Raw genomic sequence first — 22,250 nt, forward strand, 5'->3', positions numbered from 1 at the left:
GCGGCAGGCCTCACCGGAAACCCTCCGCCACTCTTGGCACAAGGCAAATCTCTCCTGCAAGTCCTATAATTGTGCCTCAAACACAAAGTCAGGAGAACAGAAACGGCAGGGGGGTTTGGGGAGTCCTTCGCCAAGTCTCCCCGAAGTGGCCTGTGTCCTCCATGTTGAGATCGGGGGGGGGGGGCAGGGAGGGAGAAGCAGGACAGGACACAAGGAAGATTTGGAGAACAGAGGCCGCGGCTGGCCAGTCGTTCAAATTCAATGAGAGGCTAGTGTTTTCTCGCAGGAGTGATCTGAAGGACAAAAGAGAGGTCCCCGGGGCGCGGCCAGGGCATGCCTGTCGCGGAAACATGTGCAAATCACACTGCCTGCACAGCAACTTGGGCCCCAGAAAAAAAGAAGTAGGCAACGCGGGCCAGGCAAGGATCGAACGGGGATCACAATGGACTCAAAGCCATCCCTCTTGCCGCGCGCCCATTTGATCCCCCGAACGAAACCTGCTCCGTTGGAACAGTGGTGGGGAAAGTCCTCCCCCTGCCCCGAGAAACGGCAGGCTGGGAAGGAATATGCAGATTTTTCCTATTGTGCACGCCTATCCGCCCGGTACTGCCGGTATTTAACCGGTGTGCGCCCCGAAAAGTAAGGCTTTTCAGCCCATAACCGACCAAGCACCATCCCCTCGTCTTCGCCCGATGCTGAAACTTGGCATCCGCCACGCAGCGTCGAGCACCCGTGACCTGACCGCAAGAGGGCTGGGATGGAGCCTGTGGGCGATAAAACCGGGAATATGAGGGCGACTTCTTTATTCAGAGCCAAGTTCGACCGCCGCGCAATGTGGCGGTTTGGTGAGAGCCCCGTTTCCACGTGGAGCAGGGTTTCTCGCGAGCTCGAAAAATGCTTGCGGTCATATGCCCACCCATGAACTCAGCTTCTGCTGAGACGATACAACACTTAGGGCCCCCGCGGGGGCCCGACAAAACAGTGACAAAAGGAAGGGCGCAGACAATGGGCAAGCCATCACCATGAGTAGGCCTGGGTGGGGAAGTCCTGTGGGTGGAGCGGAGCCTGGATGACTGGCTGGCCAACCCGCTTATTCGTATGTAAATTGAGAGCAGAGAGCATGGGAGCAGAGTAGCTGCAATGGTTGGGCGGGCGCCGGGCAGGAGCAGGCACAGTCAGCACATTCTTTCCCCGCTGCAAGCACACCTGGGCTTTCGCAAGGCTGCGGAGAGGCTGGATTGCGGTTTGCCTTGGCGCCCACCATGACTGAAACGTCACGATCGCTGCGTGGTGTGCTGGCGGCGTAGTCGCCACATCTCCATGGGCGCCGCCGAAATCCCACATGGCCCTGCTGCCACACTGTGGCCGGCAGGGTGGTGGAGGGCCCCGATTCCACGTGGAACCGGGACTCTCACCATTGCACTCCTTTGTGGTTAAATTTTGTGCGGCAATGCCCGGACCAGGCCGGATTAGACTAAAGATCCAATAGCCTGGCCTTCGAATTTGGCTCTGAATAAGGGAGGGCCCTCACGCAACCCTCCCGATCTCTTGGTAAAGGACATTAGCAGAGCACCAGGCATCCTGAAAGGCGCACACAAAGCGAAGCCCAGTAGGCTGTATGTGCCACCCCCAGTAATCCCAGCTCTGTGTCCCTGCTCCCAGGCCTGCCAACCAGGGTCCCCTCTGTATTATTCCCCGGAAAATATCCCAGGCGTGTGCTCCCGCTCCCGGCCCAGAGCACAGTCAAGGCTCCCCCCGGGCCCTTCCTGTGAAAACTCTCCCTGCAAGCAGCTTCCAGATTTGCCTTTAGTGAGGAGTCTGCTGGTTTTCCATGTCACCAAATGTGGGAGATTCTGCCCAAAGAAAATATGATTTCCTCATGCAGTTGAGCCAATTCTTTATAGTTGTTTTATTAAACCAAAATGTCACATGCACGCGCACACACACACACACACACACACACACACACAACAGTTTGCCGCAACCCTATGAGGGGGTCATGTTTAATTCAGGTGACCAAACAGCGCAATGAACTCATTAGGTGTTATAAAGAGTGACTGCTAGATATTTATCAATGGTATATAAAGTTTCAGGAAATTGTTGGAATCTAGTGAAAGCCAGACTAGAAGCAATTTTGGGGTGGGGTAATTTTAAGAACGGCTACCCAGGAGCTGGACTTTGCTTAGCAAGAGACGATTTTAAACATCATTATAGGTTGAGACACATTTTGGGGTGAAGTCTTCCATGATGGTTTTTTTTTTGTGTGCCTCTTTCCATTTGTATGCACCGGTCGGAATGGGACCTGGGGATAGGGAACACACAGCAAACCAAACCCGGGGTATGCCGTGTGAGCCCCAACTCGAAGCGGTTCCCGCCCCCAGGCCAGAGCAACCGCCAGGCTGCAACAGCACGATCTCTTGAAAAATAAAAGTCAGAGCATGTAGAGGGTTGCCCTAACTCCGGTCAGGCGGGCGGTCCAAGCACCAGCCAAGCCTCTAGAGGCCCCTCCCCGGCAATAAACAAAAAAACCGCGAACGTGATGGGTCGCCCAGGATCGAGCGAGGATCCCCATGAGCACAAAACCGTCGTTCTATCCTCGTGCCCATGGGGTCCTCTGCCTAAAACGGCACCGAACGGCACCAAAGAGCAGTCCTTCGACCCGGCCACCCTCCCCCGTGCTCGCCCAAACACACAGATGCTGTTCCTCCGCCCGCCCGCCCCCCGCCCACCACCACCTTCGACGCGGCCCCCCTCCCCCGTGCTCGCCCAAACACACAGATGCTGTCCCTCCGCCCGCCTCACCACCATCCCACCCCCCCGCCCTGGATAGAGACACACAGTCTGAAACCGGCTGTACCGGTCACAGCTTTATTGGATTATCGGCCATGCTGGAAGTGCGCACTTATGGCGGCACGAATCGATACTGCCCGCGCGGTAAGAGCGGCCTCGGACCAGGGAATCTGCGGCCGCTCATCCGCGGGCTCCATCAGCGGCTCGCGCGGGAACGGCCCGTAAACGATGTCCCCGCGCGAGAGGCAAATGTTGTGAAGGATGCAGCAGGTGGTGATTACCGCGACCATGAGGCGCTCGCTGACAAGTAGGGGCCGCTGTAAATAAAGCCAGCGATTTTTCAGAATTCCGAACGAGCGTTCCACACTCATGCGCGCCCGGCTCAGTCTGTAGTTAAAGCGCTCCTGGGCGCGCGTTGATGGCGCCGGATAGGGCTTCATGAGCCAGGGCCGAAGAGGATAGGCGGGGTCCCCGATGATTACCGGGTCGAATGTGACCCCCTCCAGAGTGACCGGCCGCTTCGGGCGACGGGCGCCATCCTCGAGTCTCTTGAAAAGGGGCGAGTTACGGAGCACACGCGCGTCGTGCGCCCTTCCCGGGAAGCCCACAAAAATGTCCAGGAATCGTGCATCGCTGTCCACCACCGCCTGGAGAATCATGGAGCAGTATCCCTTGCGGTTGATGTACTTGTCCCCAGAGAAAGGCGGAGAACGGATCTCGATGTGTGTCCCGTCCACGGCGCCCCAGGCATTGGGGAATCCCCTCTCCTCGAACCCGGAGATAATGTCCTCGAGGTAATCGATGCAGATCCACTTCTCGGTCAGCTTTGCAGCGATGAGCTCGCAGACCTCGTCGAATATCCCGCAGACGGTAGAGACGCCACGGCCAAATGCGGGCAGTGTCGCGGAGTTTGTGGTTCCCGTGGCAAGCTTCCAGATGGTGATGGCGATCATCTCCTCGGGAGGGACTGGGTCGCGCATGTGGGTCGTCTCGCGGACGAGATCTTCGCGAAGCTCCCCAACAATGTACTCGAACGTGGCACGTCGCATTCTGAACTGCTGCAGCCACTGCCCGTCACTGAACTCGTAGCGCTCCCACCACGGCCACCAGTGAGGGCATGCCCGGGGAAGCACCCATGCCTTCCTCGGCGGGAAAGCAACAATGAAGCACTGCGCCATCTCCTCCACGGACGCAAGTGTTGCCACCAACTGCCGCAGTCTTCTTCTTTGTCGCGCGCGGCGGCCGTTAACTTCCTCTCCCAGCCGCCTCCCGAGCAGGGCCACAGTGTCAGCTGTGGCAGCCGTAGAGCGGATGACCGACCGCGCGAACAAGGAGAGCGCGACCGCAAAGGCACGGAGTGTTTCTCTCGGCGGCTGGCCCCTGCTGCTCCTCTTCCCGTGAGCGGGCGCCATGGCGTGACGGCGACCGCAACGGTTCCCGCCCCACAACGGCCCCTTCTCCTTAGACGTCCGCCCCCCCGCCCCCTCGTGACGTGGCCGACACTGTCCAATGCCGCGCGAGTGTGACGCCCAGACGCTCTCGAGCAGCCGTCTCTTGCAGCGAGTCGACAGGCGATTGGTCCCCTGCCGGCCACGTCAGCGTCGCGCCCCCCTCCAACTTACTGTAAAGGCAGCCCGAAACTGACCGCGAAGACAGCCGTTGACGATCGTTTGTTGCTCCCGAGCCCAGCAAAGGACACCCAGAACGGCCAACCGCAACATGGACTCCACCGCGCCTCCCGAACCCGCAAGCAGTCTGCCTCTCTTGATCACCCTCAGCACCAGCCCCACGTCCTGCACCGGTGCCGGACTCTCGGTGGTCCCGGCGGCCCGAGGCAAGAAGGCAAAGGCCGCCCCCTGGTCTGACGAGGAAACGAGAGCCCTCATCCAGATTTGGGGGGACGACGCTGTGCAGAGCAGGCTTTCCGCAAGCTACAGGAATGTGAGCCAGTTCCAGTGGATCGCGAACGAGATGGCGGCCAGGGGTTTCCCCAGGGACTGGGAGCAGTGTCGTGAGCGGGCGAAGACTCTGAGAAGGGGCTACAAGGAGTGTGTGGACGGGAACAGTCGTTCGGGACACGGGCGGAGGGTTTGGCCCTTCTTTGAGGAACTGAACCGGTTCCTGCGGCTGGAGCAGGATCTGGTGGTGCCACGGGTGATGGGCACTGGCGTCCCCCCAACCGTCGTTGACCGGCGTCGACGTTCGGCCAGAGCCACTGAGGGGGAACCGGAGGGGGATACCGACAATGTGGCCGGCGTTGGAACGGAGGACACCGAGGACACCTTCGAGGAGCCCGCCGGCGATTGCCTCCCAGAACGATCTGTGGCAGCAGCGGCCGGCGACCACTCCGCGGCAGAGACCGTCGGTGAGTAATGTCCCGTGGGCAGTTGTGCGGTCGGGAATGCGGGGTGCCTGCGGGAGGGAGGCCCCCATCTAACACCGTCTCCCTCGTTCTTCACACGCTACCCAGCCGACACCACGGCCGCCGGGACACGCCGTCTGTCTCCGGCGGAGCGAATGTCGAACCTCCGACTTCGGCGCCGGGAGCGCCCGCGCAACGAGGCGATCGTGTGCATGGAGGCGACTCGGCGTGCGGTGGAGAAAATATCGTCGGAGCTGACCGACTCCTGCGCAGTGGAGAAGGAGGCGCGGCAGAGTGAGGCTGCTGACCGAGGCGAGCAAAAAGAACTGTTTAGCCGGGCGGTTGAAGCGGCAGAGCGCCAAGCAGCCACGGCAGAAAGCTGCATGCGCGACATGGTGCGCCTCCTGGAGAGGATGGTCTCCGCGGTTGAGGCCCCCGCTGCCCCACCATCAAGCACTGCCGGCCCCAGGGACTCCGCAGACGGTGAGGCCCCCACAGCCGACGCTCCCGACCACGCTCCCACGGCGGATCCCGCCGCAGATGAGAACCGGCCGCCGGAGCCACCCGCTCCACGCCCAAAGAGGTTCCGTGTCCGGGCCGACCCCGAACCCCTTCCTAGGGGCTACCTGTTTGCAAAAAGGCAGCGCTGCCCACCACGACGCTACCGGCTGTAGGGTGTATGAGGCCCCTCTGCACCGGGGTCTAATCGTCTGATCGGGCATTCCTATTAATGTGTTTTCCCAATGTTGGGGGGGTTACTTTTTGTTTCTAACCGGTGTCGGCTGTGGGGCGGATTTCGGACGCATAAGGGTGGGAGCTTGGGCGGTGGGAGACGCCGGCCTTTCGAGAGATCCGGCCGGGGAGGGGTGGCGGCCAGTTGTGCCGGTCACGGTCCACGGGGGTTGGTTGGGGGGCGGTTGCTTGTTATCCAGCACCACCCTCGTTGACTTGTGCTCCAGCACTTCTAATGTTCGCTTGAATTGAGTGCACCATGTTTTTTTTCCTGAATAAAGACACTTTCACGACCGCTTTGCTTGTCTTTTTAGCAAACACTGGGGATTGGTAAAGGGGAACAAGTTTTTCCTCCCTTTTACATTCACTTCGCCCCACCCCAAACTACGCTGCCTCACCTCCTTCTGCAAGGAAGCGCGCCCTCCCCCCCCCATTCCCTGCCCATTTTATCAGAAAACAATACATGTAAAGTTATGTTTCCTACTTCGCCGAGGGAACGGCCCCCTTCCCGGCCATGACATAAGCCCGAATAGACCCGTTGCCCTTGGCGGGGCACCGCGGCCAGTGAACAAGTCGCCCGCTCACTGTCATCGGTGCTCCGCGTTCGAATCCGCAGTGCACACACGTGGATGATCGCAACATTCAAGCAGTCATCCACGCGTGTGCACTTTTATCAGTCGCCACCCTGCACCGTGACGGCCCCCCCCCCCCGGGCCAGTGAGGGAACGCGGTTGGGAGAATAAAGAGCAAGCACACACACCGACCCCCAAAAGCCCCATCACGGGGTGATGTGATGGCTTCCTCGGGCTCATTGCCCATTGGCTCCTTTCCCGTTTATTTGCCCAATGGTTGCCACTTTTAAGCTGCAGGAAACATTTTTGGTTCACTTCATTCCCGCCCCCAAATTCCCGGCAATCCAAACAAATGTTTTGCAGACCCTCCCACCCCCCCAAACCGATTGGACCTTTCCCCCCGAGGCCACGCCCCCCCATTCCCCGGGGTCTCTGTTGGCCGAGGCCGCCCCCCCCTTACAGGGCGAGAGATAAGCCCGAATAGCACCAGCTACCCTTAGCGGGGCCCCACGGGCAGTGCGCACGGCGCTCGCCCACTGCCTATGGCGCCCCGCGTTCGAACCCGGTGTGCGCATACGTGGGCGATTGGAGTACTGATCAACCGACCGCGCATGCGCATTTTGTCCTTTTCCCCACCCAGGCACCCACCCAGTCCCACGAGCCCCCCCTTTCCTGACGGAGGTCCACCCATGCCCCCCCCCTGGTGCCCAGCTTGGCCCTAGAGGAGAAAAGAGCAAGCTTGCAAGCCGCGTGTCCCGTTCCACAAACATGCAGGCTGCATTGCCGCACCCCTCGCTATGGGTGCTATGTGTGCCCCCTCTGCCAGGCACCCACCCAGTAGGCCTCAAAGGAGAAGGGAGCAAGCCTGCATGCCAAAGATGGGTGCTATGTGTGCCCTCTCTGCCTGGCAAGAGCCAGTAGGCCTCAAAGGAGAAGGGAGCAAGCCTGCATGCCAAAGATGGGTGCTATGTGTGCCCCCTCTGCCTGGCAAGAGCCACCTGAAGGCTTCCCCAGCCCCTTGTCCCTCTCAGCTCGGGACATGTCCAGGCACGCTTCTCGCCCGTCCCACGCCAGGCACCCACCCAGTAGGCCTCAAAGGAGAAGGGAGCAAGCCTGCATGCCAAAGATGGGTGCTATGTGTGCCCTCTCTGCCTGGCAAGAGCCAGTAGGCCTCAAAGGAGAAGGGAGCAAGCCTGCATGCCAAAGATGGGTGCTATGTGTGCCCCCTCTGCCTGGCAAGAGCCACCTGAAGGCTTCCCCAGCCCCTTGTCCCTCTCAGCTTGGGACATGTCCAGGCACGCTTCTCGCCCGTCCCACGCCAGGCACCCACCCAGTAGGCCTCAAAGGAGAAGGGAGCAAGCCTGCATGCCAAAGATGGGTGCCATGTGTGCCCTCTCTGCCTGGCAAGAGCCAGTAGGCCTCAAAGGAGAAGGGAGCAAGCCTGCATGCCAAAGATGGGTGCTATGTGTGCCCCCTCTGCCTGGCAAGAGCCACCTGAAGGCTTCCCCAGCCCCTTGTCCCTCTCAGCTCGGGACATGTCCAGGCACGCTTCTCGCCCGTCCCACGCCAGGCACCCACCCAGTAGGCCTCAAAGGAGAAGGGAGCAAGCCTGCATGCCAAAGATGGGTGCTATGTGTGCCCTCTCTGCCTGGCAAGAGCCAGTAGGCCTCAAAGGAGAAGGGAGCAAGCCTGCATGCCAAAGATGGGTGCTATGTGTGCCCCCTCTGCCTGGCAAGAGCCACCTGAAGGCTTCCCCAGCCCCTTGTCCCTCTCAGCTTGGGACATGTCCAGGCACGCTTCTCGCCCGTCCCACGCCAGGCACCCACCCAGTAGGCCTCAAAGGAGAAGGGAGCAAGCCTGCATGCCAAAGATGGGTGCTATGTGTGCCCTCTCTGCCTGGCAAGAGCCAGTAGGCCTCAAAGGAGAAGGGAGCAAGCCTGCATGCCAAAGATGGGTGCTATGTGTGCCCCCTCTGCCTGGCAAGAGCCACCTGAAGGCTTCCCCAGCCCCTTGTCCCTCTCAGCTTGGGACATGTCCAGGCACGCTTCTCGCCCGTCCCACGCCAGGCACCCACCCAGTAGGCCTCAAAGGAGAAGGGAGCAAGCCTGCATGCCAAAGATGGGTGCCATGTGTGCCCTCTCTGCCTGGCAAGAGCCAGTAGGCCTCAAAGGAGAAGGGAGCAAGCCTGCATGCCAAAGATGGGTGCTATGTGTGCCCCCTCTGCCTGGCAAGAGCCACCTGAAGGCTTCCCCAGCCCCTTGTCCCTCTCAGCTCGGGACATGTCCAGGCACGCGCAGGGTAGTGTGGCCCCTGGAGGTGGGGGGTGGGGGGGGGTCTCCTCACGAAACGACTGTAAACAGGGATACAAGAAACATTTATTTACAACGCAACCGTGCTTGAACAAACCCCAATCACAGCAGGCTCTCTTTATGAGTGTGCACCGTCACCCGCCCCCCCCCTCCCCAGCAGTGTGGCCATGTCCCGGCGCATGTCCTGGACCGCTTGACCAATAGCCGTGATCTCCTCCGCCATCCTGGTCACCGCCGCCTCGGTTCGGTTCACTGCAGGAGAGAGCACAATGAGAGCCACGCACCCGCCATCCCGGCAGCTCACCCCATCTCCAGTAATGGGTTCCCTCCCCCCCCACCTGTCTCCATTGGGGAAACATAGGACAATGGATCTTGCCGGCACGGTGATCAATACCGCGGCCACCACATAGCCACAGATCTTCGCCGTCGCCAGTGGCCCAAAACCCTGATGGCCCACCCGCCTCTCGAAGCAGAAATGGCACCCCGCTTACACACTCTGAGGCAGGCCTCCACCGCGACCTGCCCACGCACTGCTATGGGCACAGCCTCCCGCTCCAGCTCTGCCCTGCGCCCCTCCTCCCGCGAAGTCCCCGCGCTGGAACCGGATGAGTCTGTGCCGGTACAAAACGTTATGTGTTCAGGGATTTCAAGGGCGGGCAAAAGATTCACTTCTGCCAACGCCAGGCCCATCAAGCGCCCTGGCCGCGGCAGGGGGGGAGCCCTCCCCCGCCCTCATCCGCACATCCGTGTCACACCTGCAGACCCACCTTGCTCCATGGTTGTGGCGGACTCAGGGCGGATCGGGCTATCCGCCACCACTCCGGTGGGCGATGATGGCGGCGCACGGAGGACAACCGCGCCCGGCACCTCCTCCGCCTCCTCTCCACTGGTCACGGATATGATCTCTGCCCCGTGCTCCTCCCCTGCAGAAGAGCAAACAGTCAAGACACAGAGCTCCAGCGCCGCGCTCCCCTGGCCCGCCAAGCCGGCGCACCGCGCACTTTTTTGTCCCCCACCGGCAAAGGGGGCGTGCGAAGAAAGTCAGGGCCGGCGCAAAGCGCGCAAAGCGGAAAAGCTGCTCACCTCTCGGCTGCTGTCCCGCCGCCGCCAACCGTTCAGACTCCTCCTGAAGGCGCTCCATTGCGCGGTGGTGTGGCGGTGGTCGGAGCTGACCCCCCTGGCGCCAGCGCAGGAAGCGGTCCCGGAGCTGGCGGAACTTCCCACGGCATTCCTGTGGCGAGCGCGCGACGCCCGACACCGCCAGGCCGCGGGAGAGCGCCTCCCAGGCGTGCGGTGCACGTGCCCGCGCCCCGCGCATGAGCTCCCCCGCGTAGCCCATGCGCAGGATCGCTGTGAGCAGCATGTGGACCTCGAACCGACGCCAGGGGCTGCGCGCTCGGACACGAGGCGGCATCGCTCCACGCTGTGCGGCGCGCTCGCGTCTGGAAGGACTGTTATATCCCCTCGGCGAACGGTCCACAGCCACACTCCACGCACCCCGAGGGGATGCGGAACACATCAATCATCACGAGGCGCCCCGATTCGGCAACCCCAAGATCCGCCCCCACCACAAAGAAAGGTGGATTGGACCATCCAGGGAATTGAATGTCAGCAAAATGTTCATTGGGCGGACATGCAGGCGGGGAGCCGGCCCTCAAGACGTAACAGAATCGGCGGGCACAGGACCGGGGAGCCCAGTCCTTCAGGCCAGAGACGCCAACAGGTGTCTGCACAGCCGTGGGTCCTGCACACATGCGGCCAGTCAGCGTGTGGCGGGCTCTGGTCATGCCGGGTGCAGGACCTGCCCGCTGCTCTTGGGGCTGGCACCCCGCGTCACTTCGAACAGCCCTTTCAGCAAACCCCAACAAGCGTCGGCAAACCCGGACAGCGCGCATAGAGTGCTATGACGCGATGCCAACTTATAGTGACGATCAATGCATGACGCCACCTGCCGGCCACTTCAGGTGCAGCAACTGATGGCCTATTTCTCGGCCATTTTCCTGTGAGCATGCGCCAAGGGAAGCGCGTCACAGAAGTACAGCCGAGAACCCGTGGACGGTCGACCGCGAACGCGTGTAGGGGGGGTGCCGAAACACACGGGCAGCACGTGAACAGCAAAACCCGCTGGAGACACGTGTAAGTGCAATCGCGTGGACGGCACGTGAAATGCGTCACGTCTGTTTCGGCTCTAAATCGACTCCTTTGCTTCTTAAGATCACCTGAGAGAGCCCTGCTTTGCATGCTGACAATTTAGAAAAAGGAGATCAGGCGAAGGATGGTGGAGGAGGGGGGGGGTCTTGTCTGCTGTACCCTCGAGGCTGCAAAATGAGCTCCTTGCAGGTATGTGCCCATTAACTTTTAAAGAAAAAAGCCCACCATTTAAAACCACCTTTTTTGCGAGTAAACAAATGACCTGCTGCCATTTAATCTGTTGCTGCATGTGCTTGTTTTGTTGTGATTTTATTTTAATTTTTAAAACATCTTCCAAAATACGGTCAGTTGATGGCCTGAGGAGGCAGAGTGGATTCTGTCCCTTTGATTTGCTTGATGTCCCAGCCAAGCACACTGGACCTCCCCTCCCTGACTGAGAGTGGTCTTAGCCAATGGGCAACGGGGAAAGCTGCCCCGGGTCCCATGCTGGGAGGAGCCTACACCCATGAACCCGTCCCTCCTCGTGTGCTTGGCAGCAGCTTACACTCACCCTATCTGGGGTTCAGGCAGCCAACTCAGTGGTGGTAAATAACAATCCATAATTTACAATAAACAGTTCACAATAAATAACACACAATCAAAATTGATGGCCGTATTCATTAAACAGGACCCCCGGCCTGTTTAATGAATACGGTTATCAATTTTGATTGTGTGTTATTTATTGTAAACTGTTTATTGTAAATTATGGATTGTTATTTGTTGCATATTATTAATTGGCGTACCTATGAATGAATAGTATGCAGTGATGAATAGAGGATTGTCCCTGAGCACTAAGAGCACTTACTGGAATGCACAAATACACTGAGTCCCTTTAAAGATAATAGAAAAGCAATTAATAGTCCACATATAGTGTTTGCTTATTTCTTCCTGATTGGTGTTCATTCACCTCGAGTATTAGTATATATATCAGGAGTGCCTTTCTATTTCTGCAACTCCGTGGTGGTGGCTCATACCCACCTAGGGTTGCCAACTACATGCTGGGAAATTCCTGGAGATTTGGACATGGAGCCTGGAGAGGGTGGGACTTAGGGACATTATCGAGGTGCAGTGCTGCAAAGTCCACCCTCCAAAGCAGGCATTTTCTCCAGGGGAACTGTTCTTACAGAGAACAGATGTAATTCTGGGAGATCTCCGGGCTTCACTTGGAGGTGGGCAAGGCCACACCCACTTCATCTGAAGCACAGGTAAGCCACCTGCCTTGTACAGGACAAAGGGCACACGTTACTTGGACCTAGGTGGCAGGGGGGGAGGAACAGTGGTGGGGGAAATAGCAAGGGGTGGCAGTCATTCTAGGGCATCATTCTGAATTTTTGCCCAGAATCACCAGCCCTGCTCGCAATCTATCAGGCTCCATGCCTAAGCTCTCAGCCTTGAGTCTAAGTCAGGGTCTGAAGATAGAAGACAAAACCAGCTTCTCTGAAGCTGAGAATAGGTGAAGTCCAGTCTAGTTGCAGCCTATTTCTCAGTCTTGGAGGTGGGAGTTGAAATAAGCATGTAGACATCCCATGAACCTAATATTCTCCAGTTTTGATGTCCAGACCAACGATAACTAGTTCAGTGTGGGAGATACCTCTTCAAAACATTTACATTGCAAATACTCAACTCTTTGCTATCTTGTTTAAGAGGCAGTATTGTGTAATGGTTAGTGAGGTGGCCTAGGGGGAGACTAATTCAAATCCCTACTATTGTGAAAATCACAAGATGACCTTGGGCCGTTTGTTATCTCTTAGTGTAACTTGCAAGATTTTTGCTTGGGTGATCCAAGCCAATCAGGGACCACATCACAAAAAGGATGATGTTACAGTGCTAGACAGCCAATCAGACTTAGCTATGCAATAGTATCATTGAAGGCAGTTAAGGGCAACATTTTCATAGTTGGTCATATACCTCATCATAGCTGATCAGGGATCAAGTAGCAAGCAAAAATTACACCAGAAAATTATGCAACTAGTCAGATTTGGCTATGTGAAGAGATCACGGAGGTCAAATGGAAAGTGAGAGCAAATTAGGGCATCATAAATGAACAGCAATATTCAAGTCCAGTAGCACTTTAAAGACCAAAAAGATTTTTAAAGCATAAGCTTCTGAGAGTCAAGCTTTTCATCCGATATCTTCATATTTGATGAAGGGTGCTTGACTCTTGGAAGCTTATAACCTGGAAATCTAATTGGTCTTTAAGGTGCTACTGGACTTGAATCTTGCTCTTCTGCTGAAGATCAACACAACTACCGATCTGTAAATAAATGAACAGGTAACTGTTTTCACAAGGCGTACCAAAAATAGTCTAAATGGGGGAGACATTTTCAGTACAGCCGAAAACGTTTGTGGAGAAATTGTGAGATTTAGCTCAGCTCCACCTAGGACCAAATTTTCAGGAGTGACGGAGTAAAGACCATATATTTTTTAAGCCCAGCAGGGATCCTCATCTACTCCCAGAGCTAACGTGACCCTGCTTAACACCCCAAGAGGAGAATTCCTCTCAGCCCACACGGTTGGAAGGGCCTGACAAACTGCTCACAGTTTTACGTCTTTTCTCTCGGAATCGTTGGGCCTGTCACTTTGAAATTACTTAAGAGATTAATCTGAGGCACATTCTTATCAGCATCATTACAGTAGCCCAATCACTTCGAGGAAACCTCCCAGTCTCTCAGTCCTAATGAATAATCTGTTCACGAAACACTGGAAGGGCTGGCAGTTCATCATGTTCAAAGGAAAAGTTGTTCATCATTAGCAGAGGAGCACAACCTCCTTTTTCACTCTTCCAGTTCAAACAAAGAAAATATTTCCTAGTCCAGCCTCAATATCTTAATAATCTTTTTTAAACAATAAGGCACTCTGCCTCGGATGATACATCACCCGTATCTCTCCCATTCCCACACCCCCAACAATTGATCACTTTATCTAACTGTTTCAGTCATTGCTCCCATTAGAGATGTTATTACCCTAGTAATACTTGTACAGCTGCCGAAAATTAGAGCGAATTGCTGGGGGAATTTAGTAATCTGCACTACTGCTCAAATTCTTGATGTGTTAACAGGAATCGGGGAAGCGGCTTGGATACTTGCAGGTACATTCCCTACTTTCCTTTTTCTGCCAACTTCATGTAAGTTTTCCCCTAAGAGTCTCTCTACACAAGACATCTTACATGGTGATGGAGACGATGGCCTTTTCCACACGCGTTGAATAATGCACTTTCAATGAACTTTCGCAATCCTTTGGAAGTGGATTTTTTGTTCCACACATGGAAAATCAGTTTCAAATGTTCACTAAAGAGTATCGAAAGTGGATTATCCAACGTGTGTGGAAGCAACCATAACCTGCTTCCGCACACGTTGGATAATGCACTTTCAATGCATTTTATCAATCATTTGAGGTGGATTTTTTGTTCCACACACAAAAAAATCCATTCCAAATGATCTATAAAGAGGATTGGAAGTGCATTATCCTACGTGTGCGGAATCACTCATCATTTGGAACTGGGTTTTCATGTGTGAAACAAAAAAATCCACTTTTTATGGATTGCTAAAGTGTATTGAAAGTGCATTATTCAACATGTGCAGAAACGGCCTCAAATGTTAGCCAGGAGATATCGTTTAAAAAAACAGAGCCGGTGACGACCGCTCCTCAGGGGGTCTGTTAATTTCATCTTTGCCTCCTCGAAGGATCTGTCAATTTCCCCTCTCTACACAAGGGTAATTTAAAAATACAGAGCCAATGGAGATCACTTGCTCACACGGTCACATTTTCATTTGCTCCATGTGAGCACATTCACACGTTCGATATCAGTTCTTTCTGAACTGCTAAAAGTATCTCTGTTTCCCCCACCTCCCATTTCCATTGAAATGCAGATCTTGATACTTTCTCAAAACTGGCAAGTGAAAGGAGCCTACAGTACTTGTTCTTGCAGTGAAAACAGAGCTGAATTCATGCTCTGTGCTCTGGATTCACATGCAGATGCAGTCACACAAAGGGAGCTCCCATGAAAGTGGCATGCACATACACCGGGCAAGAACAGCCTGCACGTAAACGGAGGACCGCACATAAAATCCTGCACTTGAGCATCCTCAGGTAATTCTCAACATGAATTTCCACTCACAGAGAAGAAGCTGTATGGTAAAGAAATAGTTCAGAAAGATGCTTTGGTAATGTATGTATTTACTTAGTACATTTTTATCTCACTTTTCTCCATGATATTGGATAGGGACTGCAAACTACGCTGTTGTATATAGTATTTACTGTCTGTTGTAAGTATGAAACTGCTATGTAACTTCTGTGTTGTTTAATGTATCACGTTAATGCTTATGCTTTGTTTCTGCTCCATTTTCAGACTTCTGCAATCCAAACCTTATTGCTTTGTTTACTGGATGTCTCATCCTGATTATTATATTTGACCTACATCATGCAATCTGCCTTGAGCTTCAGTGAGAAAAGTGGACTATAAATAACATAAATTAATATATCAGAAAATGTTTAACTTACGGAACTCAGTGCCACAAGATGTGTTTATGAAATGAGCTGAGATGGCTTTTAAAAAGGGACAAGAGGTCTGCTAATGGGTATTATCTGCAATAATTACATGGAATCTCCACGCTCAAAATCTGTGAATAACTGAGATGAACAAACGGAGAGTGTTGCTCCCTTCATACCCTGCTTATGAGCTTCTAGAGAACATCTGGATGGCTCTTAATGGAGGCTTGCTGGGCGACCTTGGACCACTCTCAGTCTAGCCTACCTCACAGGACTGTTGTGAGGATAAAATATAGTAGAAGAGAGCAATGTAAGCCACTTTGGGTACCACCATTGGGGAGAAACACGGAGTATACATGCAGCAAATAGATAAATAATGGTATTCTAGAGTACCTGCAGTCTGATCTAACAGGGCTTTCCTTTCCCTCCAATTAGAGTTTGTGGGGAGAGGGAAGGATGGGGCAGAAGGAATGAGGTAGAGGGTGCTGATAGAAGATGTATCAACACTGTCTACAGACCATCTTGAGAATTTTAGAAATCGGAGGTGAGTGATTGTCTATGTAAATGTTGCCTCTCAAACCTTCCAGTTACATAAGAGCTTCTGTGCTGGCATCTCCGATCTGTGCACATTGCTTATGAGCTGTGATTAATGCTCTCCTATGAGAGGTCTCCCAAGGTCTGGCAAGCTGTGAAAACAATTTCCACGTTGAGCTGGAAAATTATACAAGAAGCTCTTCTCACTGCAGGCCGTTTACGAAATCCAATCTCTGATCAACACTTTGTCACTTTTTAAAAAAACTGCCTTCGCGTTAAAAACTCCCCAAGAATAGAAAAGCAAAGCAAAAAGGAGTAGAAATTTTTATCTTCACTGTCTGGGCTTTATGTACACATACAGGGTATGATGAAGGTGCATTCTAAGCCAGAATCCAACCTCCATAGTTTGCAGCGGTACAGTGCATTCTACGTCTGGAGAGGAGCTCGCATATGAGCCATTTGATTAAAACAAATAATTATATAGGGCGTATTTAGTCCACTCAGGCTCTAGGGGGAGCTGCAATTTATGCTCTGTACTTTCCTGTGTTTATTGAATTCTTCTCTTCTCTTCTCTTCTCTTTTTTTTTGTTGTGGTTCCTCTCTTCCTGTATCATAACCGTCTCTGCTATTGGAAGGTCTACAGTTAATTATTGCTTCTTGCAGTCTTGTGGTTTTTACAGTAATCTTTGTACTGTGAAACTCTGCATTGTTTGTATTTCCCAGCTCTGCTAACATCTATCTCTTCTTTCCCTTTCCTTCAAACAATTTGCACATGAATATTTATATCACGTTGCAAAAAAATTGATTTTTTCTTTTAAGATTGGAGGAGAGAACGGTATGGTTCAGGCCTACATAATTTATAATCTAGCAAACTACTAAACCCTCCACCCCATATTATAGCCAGTCAGTTGATTGACAATCCTGTATCTGTGCAGTCCCAGTAGGGAACCCAGGTGCCCGCTTGTGGTGGGCAACCTTCTGGCAGCTTGCCTGCTTGCCTGCCGGTCACCAGTGGTCAGTGGGAGGTTGCAGGCCATCTGGCTATCACCCACCACTGACAAGCAAACCAGGCACAAGTGCAGTGTGCCCACTTCTGGCGGGCACAATGGCATTGCTTCTGGGTAGAGATGGGCATGAACAGGGAAAAAATGAACATGATGTTCATTGTTCATTGTCATCCACGAATAGGGACTCACAAACAACCATGAACATGGCCCTGTTCACAAACATGTTCGTGGTTGGCTGTTCATGGGGGCCAGCAGGCTCTCCTCCAGCCATCATTCAAGTCAAGATCCCTATTGGACCACTCCCAGAAACCTGATCTGGGCAGGCAGCAAGAAATGTACCAATAATAAATAATAGCTTGCCCCAGAGCCTGGCAGCACCCCTGGAACTTTAAGGGGTAGATCCCTACCGCACCACTCCCAGAAACCCTACCTGAGCAGGCAGCAGGAAAGGTACCAATAATAAATAATAGCTTGCCCCAGAGCCTGGCAGCAGCCCTGGAACTTGAAGGGGTAGATCCCTACCGCACCACTCCCAGAAACCCTACCTGATCAGGCAGCAGGAAAGGTACCAATAATAAATATGCTATGCCCATATACGGACTCCCAATATTTGTTGAAATAGCCTGCTCCTGGACTATTTTAATGATCTTTTTAAAAGTATTATTGATTTTATGGTTTTGTGACTTTTAATGTATTTTTGAATGTTAGCCGCCCTGAGCCCACCTGTGGGGAGGATGGGGTATAAATCAAATCAAATAAATAAATAATAAATAATAGCTTGGCCCAGAGCCTGGCAGCAGCCCTAGAACTTAAAAGGGTAGATCCCTATCCCACCACACACAAAGAAAATTCAAGCTCCAATGCACTCTATCAAAATGCCACCAGCAACTGTCTCTCTCCCTCTCCACTGTCTGCAAAGTCAGAGCCGGGAGCCCCCCTCGCCCCTGGTCTTTGTTCCCTTGTTGTAACAAATTTGGAGCTCCACACTTGAAAGGAAGACCTGCCTATCAAGCTGAATTGGGTTTCAATTGGGGTTTCCAGAGCAACAGCAGGAGTTCAGACAGAGTTCAGACAATCCCTGCCTAAGTTGCCAAGGGAATTGATTGCAGGTGCCAGACTGTCTGGCTTGATGAACAGCAATGAACAGCAACGAATGAGGCTTGCAACAACCACCTGTTTGTTTAGAATGGGGCCTCACAAACAGCTTGTTCATGAACAGCAGATTGGGCTGTTTGCGAACAGCAGATCAGGCTGTTCGTGGCTTTTTTTTGTTTGTATTGCTGTTCGTGCCCATCTCTACTTCTGGGTAGGCTTACCAGCTTCCCACCAGTGGTGGGCAATCTCCAAGGGGTTGGTCAAATGCCTGCCAATCACTGGCAATTGGCGGGAAGTGGCAACACCCCACAGATCACCTGCCACCAGCAGGCATCCTCGAAAAACGTGCACCAGGTGCGCTCCCAGCAGGGTGTAACAATGTCAAGTTCTGAAGTGACATCATCGCACTGGCTGCGGGCATCATCTCGTGCTTCGCTGGAGCCAATTTTGGCCCCTAATGGGCCAGAATTAGACCCATGTGAAGTGAGAGGCATACCCGTGGCTGGCGTGATGATGTTACTTCCCGGAAGTGACTTCATCACATGTCTCCAGGAGCGTGTGCACTTCCATTGGGATGGTACAAGGACTGGGGAACCCCTCTTCTCGTAGTGATGTTATCACATCATCAGTGCCTGGCGCACACGCATGAAGATCCTTCTGCTGATGAATACCTCCCCCCCACCACCACTACCAGCATCCCATGGAGAAGGGGACGTGGCATTCCTATGTCCAAGTCAGGTAGCATTTTCATTTTTTTTTTTCATTTTGGGGATTCTAGCCCCAGTGTTGTAAAAGTGATTAATGACCGTGTGTGGGAAATGCCTGGTGAAATCTCAGAACCCAGTGGTTAGAGAAGGAGTCCTACAGGCTGTTTATCCTGTGGACATCTTTTGAATTCTGCGTGGTAGACACAATCACACAGTGGTGGGAGTAGCCACAAAGAGCCTGCCCCAGGAGGCAGAGCCAATATGTCAGGAGTGAGATTATTAATAACTCTAATACTAACTCTTTTAAAATTTCAGGCAGGAGCTCTGCTTGACACGATACTTTGTAAAATGAAAATACTGTTTAAAAATATTTTCTTGCATATGCCCAGCTTATCTTTAGTTCTGCAGCGGATACCTTCATGCTGTCGTAGCAGCTGCTGATGAAACAGTGGTTTTTTAAAAAATCTGCACAGCCAATCCAATTTCCAATGGCCAATTAGAAGACCTATTGGTCAAAAGCCCCACCTGGCCCTGCCCACTTTCTAAAAACACCTGGCAGGCACTGTGAAAGGTGTTGGTGGGTGCCACATGGGGGGCTCCTGGGTTAGAGGCTGGGGAAGCAGTGCTCCAAACGCCACCCACTTGATCTGTTAGCTTTTAGCCCCTCCATTGACTGATGTGGAGAGAGCCATCAAGTCATAGCTGACTTCTGGTGACCCCTGCTGAGATTTTTATGGCAAGAGACTAACAGAAGTGGTTTGCCATTGCCTGCCTCTGCAGCCTTGGTCTTCGTTGAAGGTCTCCCATCCAATTACTAACCAAGACTGACCCTGCTTAGCTTTTGAGATATGATGAAATCAGGCTCACCTGGGCTATCTAGGTCAGGGCCCTCTCCTGAATAATGGAGGCAGAATGAATTATGACAAATGCAAACAATAGTAGAATAAATTATACAGAAATAGGAGAATAATTTTAATGTTTGGAGTTTTTTTTAAGCACAGTGCACATGCTGCCCAGTGTATGAAAATGTAAACTTGACTTTTGAGTTATTGAATAAATGGTCTGCAAGTTCTCTACCCCCGTTTCAGAAAGCAAAAATAATCCGTTCCTCATCCATTCCTTGAACAGATGCAACTTCTCTACCCCCCGTTTCAGAAAGCACGAATAATCCATTCCTCATCCATTCCTTGAATGGATGCTACTTCTCTACCCCCGTTTCAGAAAGCACAAATAATCCATTCCTCATCCATTCCTTGAATGGATGCTACTTCTCTGCCCCCGTTTCAGAAAGCACAAATAATCCTTTCCTCATCCATTCCTTGAACAGATGCAACTTCTCTACCCCCCGTTTCAGAAAGCACGAATAATCCATTCCTCATCCATTCCTTGAATGGATGCTACTTCTCTGCCGCCATTTCAGAAAGCACAAATAATCCGTTCCTCATCCATTCCTTGAACGGATGCAACTTCTCTGCCCCCCATTTCAGAAAGCACGAATAATCCATTCCTCATCTGTTCCCTGTATCTAATTCCTCAGTTGTGTACTGTAGTTACCTCCACTTTCTTGACTTCTTCCACATCCAGCCCCATAACAGAGAACTTCTCCACTGAAGCATCTGCAAATTCAGTCTGGCCGTCTGGGAGATCCAGCCATAGGCGGTGGGTCCGAAGCTTCCCAGGGCCCATTATGATGATGTAAACTCTGCTGTCGGTGTCCGAGCCCAGCTCACTACCGGTGGTGATGACAACATGGTAAGGAATTACTGAAAACAAAAACAGCATCCAGTCAAAGCCAGACAGGGAACAGCTGTGGAAAAGGAGGATTCGGCGCTGTCCCTTTCCTCAGGTTTCAGAGGGGGACGAACCAAAGAGTTAGAAAGATAGAGAGGTCAGGACACCCGCCCATCTGACTCGACCATTTTGGGCCCGTTTCAGCCTGGATTGGGGCCAAAACAGCCCAGATCGGGCCTCTGATGGGTGGTGGATCACTCTCCTGCTCAGCAGCAGCCCAATCCTGACCATTTTGGGCCCCTTTTTGGCCATTTTCAGCCCCTTTTGCCATTTTGGGCCCAATTTTGGCCCAGAATGGCCAGAATTGGGTCCAAAACAGCCAGGATAGGTGATGTCAGGGGGTGTGGCATATGCAAATCAGTTATGCTAATGACACCCTTCCGGTGATGGCAAGGGGCATGGCATATGCTAATGAGTTATGCTAATGAGTTGTGCTAATGAGTTCCTCCAGCTGTTTTTCTACGAAATGATCCCTGGGGAAGTGGCCTAAAGGCAAAACTTTACGAGCACCAAAACTAGGAGATTTTGCATAGGTAAAAAAAGGGGGAATAGTTCAAAGGTCCTTCAATCCTCTCCGGTTATAGTCTCAGCAGGAACTATCCATCGCAACTGAATGCACCTTGTAGAGATATGGGAATCCTCAATATCCTCATTAACATGCATGGCAACACAGACAATACAACCCAGAAAATGCCTTTGACAGATGCTTAAGATCCTCCCTCCATAAGGAGGTTTCCAGATAGGGAAAGGTGACCACCAGCACTCGCCCGAGATTATAAAGCATCTGGAAGTCCAGATGGAAAGCATTAGTCGCTGAATACCAACAGGGCAGAATAACTCCTGACATAAAGCTGAAGGTAGTCTATCCTGACGGTCTCAGGATAGTACCATATTCAGAATGGGAAAATATTGTGGTCTGGTATAAAAGCAACATTCGGATCTGGTAGCGCCTTAAAGACCAACAAGATTTCCGGGATATAAGCTTTCGAGAGTCAAAGATCACATCATCAGTATGTTGTCTAGTATGTTTGTTTGTTGCGTGTCTAGCTGTTATCCTTATTCTAACAGCATTAAGGCTGTTAGATTGCGCTATGCAAAGAGGCTAGAGGTCGGTGGGTGAAAATAAAAGTTATTTTCATTTTTACCTGAACACGATGCCCAGATTTTCTCTTAACTCCACAGAAACTTTCCAGACTTGGGAAAAAAAGCTAATACCTGTTACCCCTAATTTCAGTAGGGGCCGTGGTGTGGGGATAGAATGGGAGAAGGGCTTTAATTCTGCTAATTTAATTTAAACCACCGCCCGCTTCCCTGTGCACTATTGTTATCTGAGGGAAAGCGAGAGCAGCTATCTTTCCCTTTGAAGGCTATCAACAGTCCAGGGGGAAAAGGTCAGTTTTAATTTACAAAACTGTGCAGGGGCAGAAGGGTTAAATCTCTTTTCTCTCTGACCTCTTTCCATGTCATGGCCTTCAGCAGTGTCAGGTTTTCAGGTATTGAGTTCTGAAAAATACTGGGAAAATACTGTCAAGGAACTCCCTGCGTTACCATTGTTTTGGCTCGTAAGATGAGGCAGCTTGAAACATTCATATAAACACACAACCAGGGTAGATATTAGAGATCTCTGATTGTATCTCGTATTTCTTTAAATTGTTGGGTGTGGGTGAAGATCA

The 22,250-nt window shown here is 52.5% G+C and overlaps 1 protein-coding gene across 1 annotated transcript in view; it reads right to left on the bottom strand.

Moving 5' to 3' along the window:
- LOXHD1 (lipoxygenase homology PLAT domains 1) overlaps positions 1–22,250 on the bottom strand; it is a 222,286-nt gene that overhangs the window by 51,015 nt on the left and 149,021 nt on the right. Inside the window, exon 33 of the mRNA XM_054986641.1 lies at positions 20,341–20,549. Within this exon, the coding sequence (XP_054842616.1) occupies positions 20,341–20,549 (209 nt within the window). The remainder of the gene's footprint in view (positions 1–20,340; positions 20,550–22,250) is intronic.

The sequence above is a fragment of the Eublepharis macularius genome, chromosome 8 (genome assembly GCF_028583425.1).
Source record: "Eublepharis macularius isolate TG4126 chromosome 8, MPM_Emac_v1.0, whole genome shotgun sequence".
Classification (NCBI taxonomy): domain Eukaryota; kingdom Metazoa; phylum Chordata; class Lepidosauria; order Squamata; family Eublepharidae; genus Eublepharis; species Eublepharis macularius.